We start from the raw sequence: 18,996 nt of genomic DNA on the forward strand, positions 1-18,996 counted from the left end.
ATGGAACTGGTACACACTTCAATGCTAATACTGGGCAACACAGCGCAATTGATCTCACCTTTGCAACGTCCGATATTGCCACGTTCTTGGATTGGATGGTAATTGAGGACCTAAACAACAGCGACCACCACCCAATATCCATTGTCGACACAAGATATAAAATTAACTTAAACCAGTTTGAAAACCCATCACGATGGATTTTTAACCGCGCTAATTGGGACAACTATCAGCACCAAATTATAGAAAAACTATGCGAATTACCACAACCATCTCAGTTTTATAACTTAACAATCCAGGAAATTATGGATAAATTTACAAGTTTCATAACCAATGCAGCCAACGACTCTATACCAAAATCATTAAGTCATAATCACAAAAAGATTGTCCCGTGGTGGAATCCTGAATGTAAAAGGGTCATACAAGAAGCCAAGAGGGCATATCGAAAATTTAAAAAAAATGGATCCGAAGAAAACAAGATCCAATTCAAACGTTCCCGAGCATCTGAGGAGAACAATTAAAGAAAGTAAAAGAGAAAGTTGGCTTAATTTCACTTCTTCCATCACTCATACCACTCCAATGGCAACTATATGGACAAAACTAAAACGAATAAGAGGTAACTATTCAAGTAGCCCAATTCCGTTACTGCCTGAAATAGACAACACCTCAACTCCTGAAATACAAACCATCGCCGATCATATGGTCGAAACTTTTGCAGCCAATTCATCTGACACCAATTATCCAATTACCTTTCAGCGTCATAAAAACTCTATAACAAATGAGCCTGAGAATCTTAACTATAATATGGATCCAATAAATAACCCGTTCTTGTTAAATGAGCTCCACCACGCAATCAACACCTGCAAAAATTCAAGCCCTGGTCCGGATGGCATACCCAACATGCTCATTAAAAAACTTCCAAATATTTGTAAAAGTTATCTATTGGATATATATAACTATATATGGATAAATCAAATGCTTCCAGAACAATGGCGAGAGGCGATAGTTATTCCTGTACCCAAACCCAACAAAGATCATACTAAAGCTACAAACTATCGACCAATCTCGTTAACCTGCAATTTGAGTAAAATACTGGAAAAAATGGTTTGCAAAAGACTTAGATGGAGGTTGGAAAATGAAAATATGATCGCTCCTACTCAATTTGGTTCGCGAAATTTGAGATCGACCACTGATTTCCTAGTCAACCTTGAATCGGATATCTGTGATGCGCTAGCTATGAATGAGCATCTTCTCCTATTATCTCTGGATGTAGAAAAGGCCTATGAGATGGTGTGGGTTAGAAGAGTGATATCTAATTTAATTAAATTGGGCTTCAATGGTAATTTAATTGCATACATTTCCAATTTTATGTACCACCGTACAATAAGAGTCAAATTACGAAATACATTATCCAAAAAAATTGAATTACAAAATGGATTACCACAAGGTTCGGTTCTCAGCGTTGTATTGTTCCTAATAGCCATCAATGAAGCTCTTCAAATAACTAACGAACAAACCTTTTTAAAAGGAAAATTATTTGTAGACGATTTTTCACTTTCCACTTTCCGAGGAACCAATATTAATGTTACCATCAAAATGATGCAAAATGCTATCAACAAACTTCTTGATTGGTCCAGAACAAGCGGATTCAAGTTCTCGAAGACTAAATCAGAATTCATGATATTTAAACGTGGCCATGATGTCCAACATAACACCCTTACCATCTATAACGAACCAATCAAAAAGGTGCAACAAATAAAGATTCTTGGTTTGATCTTTGACAACAAACTGACATGGATCCCACATATTAGGAATCTGAAAAGTGATTGCCAATCTAGACTTCGAATTCTAAAGGTTCTGTCTTCGAAGGACTATGGTGCTGACGCTAATATATTGTTATCCATTTACAAAGCCTTAATTAGAACAAAGTTAGACTATGCAGCCATAGTTTATGATTCCGCAAGTAATAACTCATTAAAAGCCTTGGACTCAGTTCAAAACACGGCGATACGTTTAGCTCTGGGAGCATTCCGTACTAGCCCGATTTCAAGCCTACAAGCGGAAGCAGATATCCCACCATTAAATCTACGAAGAAAAGAACTGTGCTTGGAATACGCTGCCACGATTGCTGCAACCCCAAATAATCCAGCCCACCGACAAATATTTAAAGATTTTTTGACGGAAGTTTTCAACATAAAACGATTGCCAAAGCCCCTCCGAATACGAATTCAACTATACAAGCAAGAACTGAATATAAATCTCCCTAACATCGTAACAAGAAGTCTTGGCCACTTTCCTCCTTGGCAACAGCTCAATATTAACATGGACTTAGGCATTAAGGAACATAGCAGAATCACAACTACAGCATCAATGTATAGATCACTTTTCCATACAACCCAGCGGAAATATCAGAATTGTATTGAATATTTTACCGATGGTTCTGTATCCGAAAATCATGCGGGATTTGGTGTGGTTAACAATACTGGCACTCTCCGCTCTTCTCGTATCTATGATTTCTGCTCCATTTGGACGTGCGAATTAATGGCAATTATCTGTGCATTGAAAACAATCAAGGATGCGGATGCAAGTCACAATGTGATCTACTCAGATTCTATGTCAGCTCTTTTAGCAATAAAAAACCAACACAACATGCATCCCCTAATCCAATTGATCCATGTACTACTGGATGAAATAGCAACCCTCCACAAATCAGTTGCGTTTGTATGGGTTCCGGCTCACCAAGGTATAGAAGGAAACGAATTAGCTGACAAAGCGGCAAAGGATGCAATTCTTGTAGAGCTCGATACAAATATAGCAATCACCCACAAAGATGCTAAGAAGCTCATCAGATGCAAAATGAAATCACATTGGGACCAACAGTGGCGCAACTTAGGCGGAACTAAGCTGCACGAGATACGTGAGAGTGTTTTCGATTTGGTTCCCAACTTTAACAGGCGAAATCAAGTGCTGATCACCAGAATGAGAATTGGGCACACAAAACTCACCCACTCGTACCTAATAACGAAGACAAATCCAGAGGTATGCCAAAATTGTGGAGCCATACTGACCGTTCCACATATAATTGTGGAGTGTGAGAGCCTCCAACAACAACGGAGAGTCATTGGTTTGTCAAACAATCTCAAAGTAACATTCAACAATCAAGAACAATGTCTTCGAGCCATCTCTTTACTGAAAAAAGAGAATTTATTAGATAAAATTTAGAAAATGTTTTGTATTTTATGATTTGTAAATAGTAGTCGTTAATGACCTCGACGTTAAAAAACGACTTTAAATAAACAAATAAAAAAAAAAAATTTCGATTGAATGATATTGAATTATTATTTAAATAAATAAAATATACCAATCTTATTTGCATTCTGAATGAAATTATTAATTTCTTGTGATTGTATAGGGGAGAGTCGTCATAATAGGATATATGCATGCAATTTTTTTTCTGTATTTCTTAAGGTAGTACTAACGGAAATAGACTTGGCATTCAGAATTTAATGAAACTTGGCACAGCAGTCCATTATTATATCTTAATTAACCAGTTAAATTTTTAGGGGCCTGCCATCAATAAAGTAAAATCTGTGATTTCCCATAAGGATCAATGTTAAAATATCTTTTTTTCAGTTCTCTGAAGGCCCCTAAAAATTTAACTGATTAATTATGATATAATAATGGACAAATATGCCAAGTTTCATTAAATTCTGAATGCAAGGTCTGATAGTATTACCTTAAGAAATAGAGAGAAAAAAAACTAACTAGGCAAAAACGTTATGCTAAATTTTGGATTACTAGAAAGAGATGTTTGAGAGAAGAATTGATTTTTTTATATGAAATTGACTAAATCAATTCTGAAAATTTGAAGGGAGAGTGACTCGATTATTTCAATAAATAAATGACTTCAAAAGTAGGAACATTAAACATTGGACTTATGGGAAAACGGTAAATGGATGATATGTTTTCAAAGATTTCTCTAAAACTAATCGGTGGAAATGAAAAACTAAATAAAACTAAGTTAAAACTTTAATATATTATGGAAAGCAAAGAAACCCGTTGTGTCCGACTAATTAAGGATGTATGACCACGGTAGTGGGAAAACAAATTTAAAAAACATATTGTGCTAAATTTTGATGGTGAATTATTTTATAATTTGACAATATAAGACGAAAAGTACGGATACAATTTTTCGATATCTGGAGTAATTTACAAAATATCGAAAATTGAAAATTTTGTTTAATTATTTAGCTTTCCATATTTCGAAAAACAAGACAGATATCGAAAAATTTTATTCTTATTTTTCATCTACATTCATGAAGTTATAACAAAATTCATCATCTTAGTTGAAAATTAGGTACAAAATAATTTAAACCCTAAATCTTAAAATACCTTGGTGCTACCTTAATAGAAATTTTCATATTATCACTGCTATACGCAGTCAATTAACACGCCTGTGAAAAACAAACATAACTTTCATCACCAAGATAAGGGCATTTTTGTCTAAGTCTGCCTTGGCGCTCGTACTACCTTAAAGCGGACTCTCGGTGTCAAAAGAGAAAATTAAAGAGATATAGCATATTTACTCGACAAACCAATATATTTATCCAAATACACGCTATGTCTCCACTTCATGACACTCTTAAGAAAAATGAATTCACGCTTGAACTACCTTAAAAGCTCTAGATTTAACCTTGACTGCTATACTTTGTTATAAAAGGAAAATTATATAAATAACAAATTATATTAAGACTTACCGAGATTTTCAACTTCACATGGCAACAATAATGTATCACCGATGACAGCACGAAATGTTTGGCTACGTGACAGGAAACGTGGTGGTAGTGCGTTGTCTTCCTCATCAAATTCAGGCATTCCTGTAAAAATAAAAACAAATATATATACATATAGTATCATACTTAGTTCGAAAATTTATTCGAATAAACACATCCACAACGGAAAAAAAATAAATACACAAACATATACTTCTTGGATCTTAACATTCGTTGAATATAAAACTTTTGAAGGAGTACAGAGCGTCGGTATTACAATCTAAAAATTTATATTTATTTACTGCATGATAGAAAGAGTATTGTTTTTATCTCGAAAACCGATATCAAAATAACGATTACGAATTTTTGTTTTGAAATTTGATGAAACTCGGTGGATGGAGTAATTTTGATCCAAAAAGTATAAAAATCCGGTTAATTTAATGATTGGATGCAGAATTTCTGAGATATCGCAATATTTGGATCGATTTTGGCCCGTATCTCAAAAACTATTTGACCAGTCAGTCAGCAAATGCACACGATTTTTGTAATTTTTGGGTCAAAATTACCTTATATACCGAGGTTTATCGAAATTGGAGATAACAAAATTTATCGATTTTTTGCAATTTTTTTAAGGGGCACCCCTTTGAAAAAATCGAGAAAAACGCAAAAAAAATTTTGTTTTGGAATTTGATGAAACTCGGTAGACGGGGTAATTGGATGCCGAATTTCTGAGATATCGGAATATTTGGATCGATTTTGGTCCGTATTTCAAAAACTGTTCAACCAGTCAGCAGATCCACCCGATTTTTGTACTTTTTGGGTAAAAATTTCCTTATATAATGAGTTTTTTCGAAATTGGGAAATTTATTGGACTGAAATCTTAAAACCATATTCACCACGGCTGGGTATATATACATACACTTCAAACTCAAATTTGTTATGACGGTTTGGGAATTGGATTGTTAGATATGTAGGAATGGTGTATTGTAACCTGTTTGGTGGAGGGAGGAATTGTATTTACAATGAAGGGGAGAGAAATGTGTTACATTTTGAATGACAATCAGAAATTCAAGATACCTTAACCTTTATAATAAACTATTGGTTTTATTTTATATGATTTTTTGGTTGGAACACAGTGTTGCAAAAGAAGGTGACCTTTGTGCCCCTAGAAACGATTCATCTATCAGGGTCAATTATGAGAATCAAAAAACATAGAAATTAATTCACATATGAACAAAGTATTTTGTTAAAATAATTACGAGATTTTGGGAACTTACTATTAGAAAAGTTCCTAGCCCGAAAAATGGGTAGGTATCCTAAACTGCACGCCACTTGCAGTGTCATAATTCTTCCGAAAAACATTTCTAGTCTACTCGGATAGTTTTAATTTCATCAATTTTCTCTTCCAAAAACAACGATTTAAATGTTGCTTCTCAAATTTGAGCTCTATTCAAGTCAATTCAAAACTGAAAGTAAGTACTTGATAAATTTCACATAGGTAAATATTTTACTTAAATTTAAAACTGAATCAATCAATATAGAGACTTTTTTTAAATATTAGGCATATTACGCCCTAAAAAACTTGAAATGAAAATATCCTGACGCCATTAAACAGTTTTGTATCAGTTTTACATCAAAAGGAACAATCGTTATTTGCGTTATCGCAGATCAGATATCCGAACCATTTTTTCTGAGTGGAGACTGATCAATATCGATTGAAATCTGGTTTTTTATAGTTTAGAAAAAATTTGTAATCATTATCATAAAACATAGCACTTTAGAACTAGAGATATTTTCTATAACACATGCTTCGATGACAAGTAAATCGATAAAAAAAGAAATAATAGAAATAATTTATCTTCCATACTTCATTACTTTTTTCGAAACAAATTTGATTTATGATGTCACGTATGCAAGTAGGAAAACTTTTGAAATACATTGTTTTAAAAAAATAACTACTTTTGATTTTGTACCCTTTTATCTATATAGTCATAATAAATATATATATACACTTTTCATCACGATTTTTCAACGAAGTCGTATACAGAAAATTCGGGAAAAGAGTGCAATAAATTTCATTTCAAAAGCTTAATTTATAGCTATTATAAATATATTTTTTTTTATTTCAAGCTTTCATTATTTTCTATTCCCCAAGATGAATAGGCCTTGAATAACCCTTTTATGATCAGATCTTAAATTAAGCGTATCTCGAGCCAGAGGCAGTAAATTGACTTCAAATTTTTAGGCAAATTGTATTATAATATCCTTAATAAGCATATAAAAATTTAGAATTGTCGGACATTTTACCCATAAAAAGACAATAGGGAATATTAATGTATTTTTTTTAAATATTTTTAATTCATTGTCTACACCGTTATAACAAAGTAAAAAATATAAATACTACTTAAAAATGCTGTATTTAAGTGTAAAAAATATTTAAAATACATTATAATTTTGAGATATTTAAACGCAGTTTTTTGGCGCTCTCTGTTGTTGACGTATATGTACGTGATCTGTCAATCGGTGAGAGTTCAATGTATAATTTACACTTTAAAAAAATGAATGAATTTACAATCGCTATTATTAAGTTTTCTAATAAATGCCGTAGAATAGTATAATTTAATGAAATACCACATAAAATGTAAGTAATTAATATCATACAGTATGTCAACAAATTTGACAAGTCCGCACCATGATGTCACGTCCGTAAAAAAATTTGAATTTACGTTTTAGAAGTTTTTAAATGTCCTCACTGAATTTGTACTTTTATTTATTAATTTTAAGTAATTAAAAGATATTAATTACTAAAATAATGGTTTACTTGAAATGTCCAGTCATGAAAGTTAGGGAAGAAAAATATTTGAACCAAATTTAAATTTCATGAATATTCCCTATTAGCTACCTTAAGGGAAAAAATTCTAAACATCTAAAACGATAATTAACGAGTCCTCAACCGATAAAAGTACGCCTTATCGAAAAACGTCAAAGGTTCTTTTGTCTCAGAATTTAGTAAGGAATACATAATTTCTGCTGCTTTCATAGATTCATGCACGAGATTGCTGATATACGTTGTCAATAAACTTTGCAACAATTTTCCAACCCACGCTATAAATAAACCCATCTATTTCTATTTGTATTTTGATGGTAAATTTTGAACAAACAGAACATTTGGATTGTTTGTTTGTTTGATTTTATATATATTTATATACATTTCTTTTGTTTTTGTTTCCAACAAATTTTATATCAAAATTTGTTTGATTTGTTGATTGTTGCGTGCGTTCGTTCTGTGTTTTTGTGTATACAACTTACTTTTTTTACTTGTATATTTTTTATTTTAAATTTAATTTTACGGGTTATAGGTTATGTTAGTCTAAGAAATAACATGTGTGCGGTTTCTATTTGTTTCCTTTTGTATATATACACAGAGGGAATGAATTATACCCCAGTTTCCCCCATACATGTATGCACATATTATTGATAGAACTTGATATAATAAGATCAATACAGAAAATAAGGTTTTAAAAAATAAATAAATAATTTCAAGTTCATTTAGTAAATAAATATTTATTTATAGCATTAAGGAAGTAGTTCAATTTTCTTTTATGTAAATTAAAATGTTTTTTATTCGAGTTTTTGTAGATATTTGCCTGATTTGCTGGAATATATCTTACAAACCTTGAAGATGATTAAAGAAAAGCATATAAACAGTTTCATCTTTTCAAAACAGAAGATATTTGTGGTTTTCTTGAGTTACCAAAGGAAAAGTTTTTAATAAAATTCCATAAAGAAGGTTTTTTCATCAAATATACAATAATCACGTTCATTGGACGATTGGATTTTTAATTCTTTGCCCGAATTCCATATTTGGAGATAAAGTCAAAATTGTTTATAATGATTGGAAACATGATTGGTTTCAACGACAACAATGGAAGACTTAGGCTGAATCCCTATATAAGCGCATTAATGAATGTTTCGGCTAGCATCGGTTATAACGACATATTGGTTATAGCGGCCAATATTCATTGGAATTATAAGCAAATATATCGGTTATACCGACCAACGCTTCAAAAACACACTATTTTTTACATGTACATACTTATTTGAATCTTTTAAACATTATTTTTAGTCTAATTGAGTTAGTTTATTTTGGAACTTCGCTTATAGCGTCCATTTGTCATGTAATTAATCATCAAATACGACAGATATGTTTATATACAAATACTTTCCCTTTTTGTAACGATCATCGGTTATAATGACAAAATTCGTTGGCCCGTTTTTTTTTTCTATTTAAAAATACAAAGTTTTCCCTGTTTTCGCATGAAGATGTCCCTCTATAAAAATAAATACCTATAAAAATAAATACCTACTGTATTTTAGTCCGCGGAACAGCACCCTCTTTGTTAAATTTTCAATACGTACCTGAAACTTCCTGAGTGGTTTCCTTTTGGCGAGTCTACCAAACTTCTCTATACGAGTTTTTTCGAAAGTGCTGTGTTTTCAAATGAGCATGACAACGTTATATTTAAGCTATCGGTCTGAAAAAACGCGGAATTGAATTTGTCGGATACTATGACCAAATGATAACATCAACAATTTTTAAACAATTCAGAATATTAAAAAATTCGTAGCGCAGGAGCTGTGGAGCTAAGCGAATTCTCTCAGAGATTAAAAAAAAAAACACATTTCTCTCAAAATCGAATAATATACTTTAAGTTTTCCATGAATTTTTCTTCCGAAAACTAAGCGTCAAGAAAAAAAATCACAAGAGTATTTTTTTTCTTAAAACTAATACAAAAATATTAACTTAAAAAATACAAAAAAAATTTTGTTTTTCGCTACACCCCCCCCCCCCATCCCTGATTATCTGTCGATTTTTACTATTAACGAACTTACTTCATCTTTGAAATACCAAATTTATTGCATTAATTTTATTTTGAAGAATGTATTTTTTGTTGTTTGATTAATATAAGATTAAGTTAATTATCTCGTAAATTAGGCCTGATATTCAAATTTTACAAAGTACATTTTCTTCTTTATTTTGTCTGCTTATTCAGGAAGCGTAAGCTCTGCAGACAATTATTGGACATCCTGTATAGAGAAGGGCGCAATCTTAATAATTATCGATAACAAGTCAATTGATAAATCGATACCCACTTTAGATAATACTTTTCCTTATAGCTCTCTCTAATATTCGATAATTATAATATCAATGATTTATTTATGTGTGTATATATGGGTAAAAAGACACATAAATTATTATTTATGAGAGTTGTCTAGTTTTGTACTATAAATAGCTCTCTCTCTACCAGTAGTGTAGTAGGTACTGTGTAGTTGAATTCAAAACCAAAAACAAAGATCCCATAAATTAAATAAATAAATGACTTCTAACACAAAGACTAACAATAAAACAGCACCACTACTACCAGTTATTGTAGTAATCATAATAATAAAATCAATTTCATTTAGGGGATTACTATTAATACAAAAAAGTATTAAGTGTGTGTATGGATCATACCATTATGGTTCGATAGTTAAACTCAATTTCATTGGATATTCAATATTTGTTATTTATGATTGTTTACTGAATTTTTTATACAAATTTAAACGTCAACGTTTTTCGATTTACATTGATCTTTATCACAATACAATGGCGTAAACTATAAAGAAAATTAACTTGTCGAGTTAATTTTAATCTGTAAAGACAATGTTGAATTTGAGTGCTTGTATTATTTTTAATAAATCAGGAAGATGAAACAATTTACAAATTCATATACTCCGAAAATTTTAGAAAGTAATTTTAAATATAGAAACTTTTTTTCTCGTCTTTTCTAAAAGGTTTATTAGTTGAATCTACCTAAAAATTCCATCGCTCTATCTTTTATAGTTTTAATGATAATAATAACGGAGGTTAACCTCCGTTCCTAAGACAAATACGTCTATAACAGAGGCCATCCATAAATCTATATATATATAGGAGACTTTCTATAGATCTATATAGATAGTCACTCATCACGATATCTCTGGAACTATAAGACCTAGAGACTTGAAATTTGGCAGGAATATTCCTTTTGCCAAGTAGAGGTCAGCTAAGAACGGATTTTACGAAATTCCACCCACAAGGGGGGTTGCGGGGGTGTTCATGAATAAAAAATTCATATTTTTCAATTATGGCTTTTAATAGTTCAAAACTTGGTCAGAATGTTTTAAATTACATTTAGAAATTTTTTTAACCTTCGGAGGGTAGAAAGGTGTAGCGAGAAAGTGGGAAGGAAATATCGAATATTTACAAATATACCTAAGTGGGGTATCAAATAAAAGAGCATGACGTGTACATTACAAAACTGTTATCCAACGCAAGGATATGTGGAGGGAGGGGTGCAAGTGGGGATGTTGCCCAGCAAAGCGGGTAGTTCCCAGCTAGTATATATATATACAATTAAATTTATGATTTGGGTGGAGTCGGTTAATTCGTTCTTATCCAAGCAACGACAGTGTTTTCATATTTAACGCTCCTATAATTATACGCGATCAGACTGTCAATGGCTGAATTCGAGCCCGCATTCAACGTCTTAGTAGTTTAACAGGTAATGGTGATGCTGCCTTTTACTAGCTCAGCCGCTTAGACAGTTTTATAGTTTTGGAACTAAATGTTTACCCTAATTTGCCCACTCACATTCTTGATTTTTTTGTACGGGAAATTTTTATATTTTAACTTTTGTTCTATCTCTAACGCTTTACAATAAAGGCCTCACGAAAATCGACCCTATTGACCCTCTTGATATTATCGGATGGATTCAGTATGAAAGCCACCTTAAAATTTTCTATTATTGGAAGCCACCTTCAAATTTTCTAACTCTTACTCTTTTATATTTCTTAAAGAAATTTAAATTTGCCAAAATTTGGATCATCACGGGAAAACGAAGATATTTACGAAAAAATTTTTTAATAAAAATTATTTATTTATTTATAAGGAATATTTTTTATTCCGTAAATTTTGTTCTATCTGTTACAGCCAAAAAATTATACGGATCCATGAGCCAATTGAGCTTTATTGTTCGTTTAAGATAACAAAATCAGGAATTGAGCTATATTGCTCGTTTAAGTTCTCAGTTCAGCAGATGACTCTGTTTATTTTTGATTGACTATGATGACGTACTATGTCAAAATTTTGTTTGTATCAAAATTTTCTAAGCGTTACAAACTTGGGACTGAACTTTATATACTCTGAAATATTTCCTACATAGGGTATTTAGAAAACTTACAATTGTGTCTATATAGTATACTATAAACACTAGTGTTTCCGTTTCTTTAAAAAAGTCACCATTTCGATACGGAATGCTAAAATAAAAATAAAAAAACATATGAAAAGCATGGTTTTGTATAATAATATTCACTTGTATTTACTGCATTTATATTCAATAAATCATATTCCTTTTTGTAAATATAAATGTTTGCCATAGAAGCACAGAATTGAATTAACTACAATTTTTCATACAATAAATTATTTATATTATCAAACCAAAAATTGTGCATTTTGTTTACGTTACCGAACTAACTAAAACTGTTCGTTCACTTTTTTTTTATTATTATTATTTTTATTTTTTCATATTCCACTTAATTTAATTAACAATATAATTTATTTATTATGTTTATCATAAGTAGACATCATAAAAACATCATAATTTACAAATATAATTACCTTAATTAGTATTTTCTATTCATATTGTGTGTTATATATATTTTTTTTAACGTTCTGTTATAGAATTAATCAATTATATTAGTGAGTTTTGTTGTGCAAATACATCATCTAATTTATAATACACACATATCTACCCTATTATTTGTTATTTTGCTTAGTAATTGTTTGGGCGGCCGTTAAATATTTTACGTTTTGTAAAAAAGAAGAACCGATATACTAAATATATTGGGTTCAATTTCTGCTCGTTTGCTCAAAAACTTTTTCCTTACAAAATTTCATATAATTCACTATTCATAAGCGGACCTAAATATTTAAAACACAAGCAATAGTTTATGGAATGATTTAAACCATTCAAAAATGGGCTTTAATTTTTTTTCAGTCATACGTTTGAACTGTTTCTTGTAAATCTATCGTTTCCTAATATAAAACTATTTATTTAACTTTTACTGAAACCTAGTTTAGATCGGTTATCGTAATTTTATCTAAAGGAAAAGGTTGTCGCATGACAAAAATGGCTTTCCCAATAGTTCCTAATTTTACCAAACTTGTCTAATTCCGCCTGTGTATTTTTGTAAATATTTGTTCATATTTTGAATTATAAAAGATGCTAGAAAGGCTTTGTTACTTTTAGATTTTCAGATTAAAAGTGCAAAAACCACTCACCTATAAAAAACCCATTTGTTATTTTTTGTTTCCAAGGAATCAAATATTATTAGTTTTTTAATTTTCCTAACATTTGCCGAGAAATTTCAAAAATAAAAAACTGTCGTTTTGAGCTGTCCTAAATGTGGCAAAAACAATTATTAATTATAATTTACAATTTTTGTTATTTTGTTTCTATGGTGTTAAAAATATATTTTGACAAAAAAGAATCTGGTATTTGATATTAAATCAATTGATTTATTTCGCGAAACGCGAACAAAAAACCACTATTTTATCGAAGTTGACTGTTAATATTTTACATTATAGCTTTGAAAATTGAAAAACCCGATAGTTTCAGTTATCTATATGTTATAGTTTTGTGGTCTTCTCGTGAGATTAAGCTCCCTTCATGGAAAGTTTACTTCTTTCTTTTACTAACAGATTGATAATTAATTTTAGCACTGATTGAATAAACTAGTAGAAATGGTTAATTAACAATTGTGTAAAAATTAATAAATCAAAATCGTATATAAATTATTAGCATTATTATTTGCCCCCCAACAGTTAGTCAGTTACTACCAACGATATACATTCGCATATATAAACCATAAACACCAAATACCAATTAATAAATTTGAATTTTCGGAAAATTTTGAAAATTTAATCTATGCATTAAATTCACACAAATATATATACATTATTATTCAGCTATGTTAGACCAGAATCTAGCATTAATAGTCTTAGGGCTTACGGTGATATTTTCATCAAAAGCTGCATTTTATGCAGAAAGCAAGCCACTTCGCACAGTGATACTAGGGACCAAAATAAATGATTTCGTCCGAGGAAACACAATTTTCATCCACTGGAATTCAAGATGGCGGCCATTTTCCAAAATGGCAGATGCATAATTTAAAACATTTACAGGATCAAAACGGTTGCACTGATTTAAGCGAGTAAGGTGTCAATCAATTCGTATTGATACCTCTAATCAAAAGAAAAACATACCATTCGAAAAATTAAAGATGGCGGCCAAATATTAAGAAAATTGTGTAATTTATCAATTAATTTTTTCATTCTAGAGAAAATAACAGCTAAATATCCTATGATGAAGGTCAAATATTTTTTGTTTAAATAAAACATGAGAATATTACCTACAAAATAAAAAAAATTTCGTCACAATCCGTCGAGTAGTTTTTGAATTATACGCATTACAAAAAAAGGGTGGTTTTAAAAGCCTTCATTGTACGTAATTTGATGCATTGTCTAATCAAAACGAATTCACTGATTTCAGTAATTTAAATAGGAAATGATTTTTCATGGTATTGTCATGATATGACGTCTGTGAAAACCGGCTTAGTGAGAGTTGAACTCGCGCATAAATTCGTACCGATACACACACAATTAGTTTTGGTCACAATTTACAAAAACTTCAACCTAGAATGCTTTTCGGAGTGGCAACAGGGAATTTCTAACAACTTTTGGAGGAATTAGAGAAATATATATACATATAATAAATATCATATTTTTCCGCTTATTCGTACTCCTCTTTTTCTTCTTCGTCCGATATGGTTAAACTGAAAGAAGAGAAAATTCATATTAAATCAGTTCAAAATATACCTAATATAATTTATAAACAGTAAGTAAAAAATTATATACCTTTCGTTTTTGCAGCTGCCTTTACATATGATGCATTGAACTGTGCAGGGTAGATTCACTCGCCGACACGTGCAGCGCATTGTTTCGCAGCCTTTTTTACAGCCGCAACGGTCCAAGTAAGACAACTCACGCCATATTTCACTGACTTCCGACCACTGCGGTACCCAGCTATCATTAACGTCTTCCAACCCTAAGAGGATGGTAATGGCACAGAGGCATCATCAAGAGTAAGGGCATTACCCCATAAGTGGCCCGCTTGATATACAACACGGAGTGCATGTTTTTGTAATGCTGCCAATGTTGGTGGGATATTGGTTACCAATTTATTTTTTGTTGCAAATAGTTCTTTGCGTACCAAGTTAACAGACGAATGTGTTGTTTGAGGATCATATAGGTAGCAAGTGAACTTTTCCAGCATGGCCATTATTCCTTCAGGAAGACTTTGTAATGGATGCGATATTTGTTTGAAAGCTGTTGTTACTTCAGGGTGTGATAACCACGTTTTGAAGCATGATTTCGTCCCTTTTGTATGGAAATAAGAAGTAGTATCACACCCTGTAAAGGCATGAAAACCACGAAGAGCAGTCGAGCTGTCCGGACCTAAAGTATTAGCTATTTTGTGAACTTCCACAAAACGGCGTTTATTTTCCGTTCTGGTCAATAGCCATAGCTCTTGTAGGCTGCTTTCAATTGAAATTTGGTGAAAATATGATATTAATAACACCAAAACGTCTGTATCCGATGATCTGATCAAAATACGCGTTATTCCCTGTTCGGTCATATCTTTAGCGTGAAGTACGATGCGGCCATCAGCTTCTTCTGCATGTGTTCCTATTTCTTTTCCAGATATCGTGGTACAAGTGTAGTTTGAGGAAGTCAATTTATTAGCAAGATTTGTCACCACATTAGCAGCATCAAAGTCACTTAGGAAGGCTTGCCCTAGAAAATGAAAACGCTCAGCTTTATTTTTTTCATTTTTCAGAAAATCTGACCAATCGGAAGGTAAGCTATTATTAGCAATAACTTGACGTCGAATGCCAGCTCCTCTTCCTTCTCGTTCTTGTCTTTTTAGGCTATTCGGCAGATAAAGATCCCATACTAGGTCTACTATCTTTGCATTTAATTTTTGCACTAGTTGTAGAACATGAGGAATGAGATCTGCTGAGTAATACTCTTGAAAATTTTTGGAGTTTTTCGGCCGAATCATTTGTACAAGTGCAGCTCCATCAAAGATTATTCCATAAAACTGAATGGGTACGCTTTCTGTTTTTTCTAAAGATTCTAGTTTTTCAGCAAGATCAGCCTTAACGCCTGAGCGAAGTTGCCCATTAGCTGACAAAGAAGGTGGGCATCTTTGATTTTCATATTGAAAAAAAGTGTCCAGATCAAGCTCACGTTCTCTTGCAACTATCAACTTTGTTTTGATAACTTGTAATATCTCATCAACATTCAACAGGTTACTCACGTCACCAAAGCTCGAGTCATGCTCAAGTGACTGCAACTGTGCTTCATAGTCTTATGCAAGAGGCTTATCAGGCGGAAGACAGTGATGGTCACAAAGATTTCGATATCTGGTTAGCAGAAAAATCTTCAAAATCTCCTACCGTCATGTTCTGGCTTACTGTTCTAAATTTGGAAGTTTTACTACTGAATTTTGTGAAATCTGTGAGGCAAGGAGACTTTACACTTTACAAAGAAAGCTTGAAACAAATGATGCCTTTGTTTTTTTCTTTTGACCATACCAACTATGCACGTTGGATTGCAGATTTTCTGAAAAATGAAAAAAATAAAGCTGAGCGTTTTCATTTTCTAGGGCAAGCCTTCCTAAGTGACTTTGATGCTGCTAATGTGGTGACAAATCTTGCTAATAAATTGACTTCCTCAAACTACACTTGTACCACGATATCTGGAAAAGAAATAGGAACACATGCAGAAGAAGCTGATGGCCGCATCGTACTTCACGCTAAAGATATGACCGAACAGGGAATAACGCGTATTTTGATCAGATCATCGGATACAGACGTTTTGGTGTTATTAATATCATATTTTCACCAAATTTCAATTGAAAGCAGCCTACAAGAGCTATGGCTATTGACCAGAACGGAAAATAAACGCCGTTTTGTGGAAGTTCACAAAATAGCTAATACTTTAGGTCCGGACAGCTCGACTGCTCTTCGTGGTTTTCATGCCTTTACAGGGTGTGATACTACTTCTTATTTCCATACAAAAGGGACGAAATCATGCTTCAAAACGTGGTTATCACACCCTGAAGTAACAACAGCTTTCAAACAAATATCGCATCCATTACAAAGTCTTCCTGAAGGAATAATGGCCATGCTGGAAAAGTTCACTTGCTACCTATATGATCCTCAAACAACACATTCGTCTGTTAACTTGGTACGCAAAGAACTATTTGCAACAAAAAATAAATTGGTAACCAATATCCCACCAACATTGGCAGCATTACAAAAACATGCACTCCGTGTTGTATATCAAGCGGGCCACTTATGGGGTAATGCCCTTACTCTTGATGATGCCTCTGTGCCATTACCATCCTCTTAGGGTTGGAAGACGTTAATGATAGCTGGGTACCGCAGTGGTCGGAAGTCAGTGAAATATGGCGTGAGTTGTCTTACTTGGACCGTTGCGGCTGTAAAAAAGGCTGCGAAACAATGCGCTGCACGTGTCGGCGAGTGAATCTACCCTGCACAGTTCAATGCATCATATGTAAAGGCAGCTGCAAAAACGAAAGGTATATAATTTTTTACTTACTGTTTATAAATTATATTAGGTATATTTTGAACTGATTTAATATGAATTTTCTCTTCTTTCAGTTTAACCATATCGGACGAAGAAGAAAAAGAGGAGTACGAATAAGCGGAAAAATATGATATTTATTATATGTATATATATTTCTCTAATTCCTCCAAAAGTTGTTAGAAATTCCCTGTTGCCACTCCGAAAAGCATTCTAGGTTGAAGTTTTTGTAAATTGTGACCAAAACTAATTGTGTGTGTATCGGTACGAATTTATGCGCGAGTTCAACTCTCACTAAGCCGGTTTTCACAGACGTCATATCATGACAATACCATGAAAAATCATTTCCTATTTAAATTACTGAAATCAGTGAATTCGTTTTGATTAGACAATGCATCAAATTACGTACAATGAAGGCTTTTAAAACCACCCTTTTTTTGTAATGCGTATAATTCAAAAACTACTCGACGGATTGTGACGAAATTTTTTTTATTTTGTAGGTAATATTCTCATGTTTTATTTAAACAAAAAATATTTGACCTTCATCATAGGATATTTAGCTGTTATTTTCTCTAGAATGAAAAAATTAATTGATAAATTACACAATTTTCTTAATATTTGGCCGCCATCTTTAATTTTTCGAATGGTATGTTTTTCTTTTGATTAGAGGTATCAATACGAATTGATTGACACCTTACTCGCTTAAATCAGTGCAACCGTTTTGATCCTGTAAATGTTTTAAATTATGCATCTGCCATTTTGGAAAATGGCCGTCATCTTGAATTCCAGTGGATGAAAATTGTGTTTCCTCGGACGAAATCATTTATTTTGGTCCCTAGTATCACTGTGCGAAGTGGCTTGCTTTCTGCATAAAATGCAGTTTTATTTTGCTAAGCCCTATGACTATAAAAAACAATCGTAGGTATCATCGTCGTGTGTACTCGCCGAAGTAAGTCGTCGTGAAGCAGTCACTAACACACTCTCGTCTTTATTCGCAAGTATCTTTTATTGCTTTAGCTGACATTGACGTGCGCAGGGTTGCCAGAAAGTTTTCATTCAAGTCGCCCATCTGTGATCGAAAGTCGCAAAATATTCGCAAAAGTCGCAAAAGAAATTGATTTTTTCTAAATAAAAATGCTGAGAAGAACTAAAATAAATTTTTGTATACTCTTTTATAATATAATAATTTCAGAGTCAATGGAAAACTCATGAATTTGATATATATCTTTATTTAAATAAGTGAAATTTATTACTTTTCACACTAAAAAATACAGAGTACAGCAGATTTTCATGCAGAATTTTTATGTATTAAATACATTTTTTTAGGTTTCACCTGAGGAATGAAAAGCGCCTAATTTGCGACTTGTTGCCCAAACTCAAAAAAAGGAGGATATCCATGAAAAAAATCGCCCAATTCGCGATCGCCCATCTGGCAACCCTGGACGTGCGCTACAACTGTTACGGTAGCTCTCC

At 32.3% G+C, this 18,996-nt stretch overlaps 1 protein-coding gene across 1 annotated transcript in view; it reads right to left on the reverse strand.

The window, feature by feature from the left end:
- The window catches only part of LOC123306093 (lachesin-like), a 607,394-nt gene that overhangs the window by 187,760 nt on the left and 400,638 nt on the right, over nt 1-18,996 (reverse strand). Inside the window, exon 3 of the mRNA XM_044887968.1 lies at nt 4,755-4,874. Within this exon, the coding sequence (XP_044743903.1) occupies nt 4,755-4,874 (120 nt within the window). The remainder of the gene's footprint in view (nt 1-4,754; nt 4,875-18,996) is intronic.

Source organism: Chrysoperla carnea, chromosome 1 (genome assembly GCF_905475395.1).
Source record: "Chrysoperla carnea chromosome 1, inChrCarn1.1, whole genome shotgun sequence".
Classification (NCBI taxonomy): Eukaryota; Metazoa; Arthropoda; class Insecta; order Neuroptera; family Chrysopidae; genus Chrysoperla; species Chrysoperla carnea.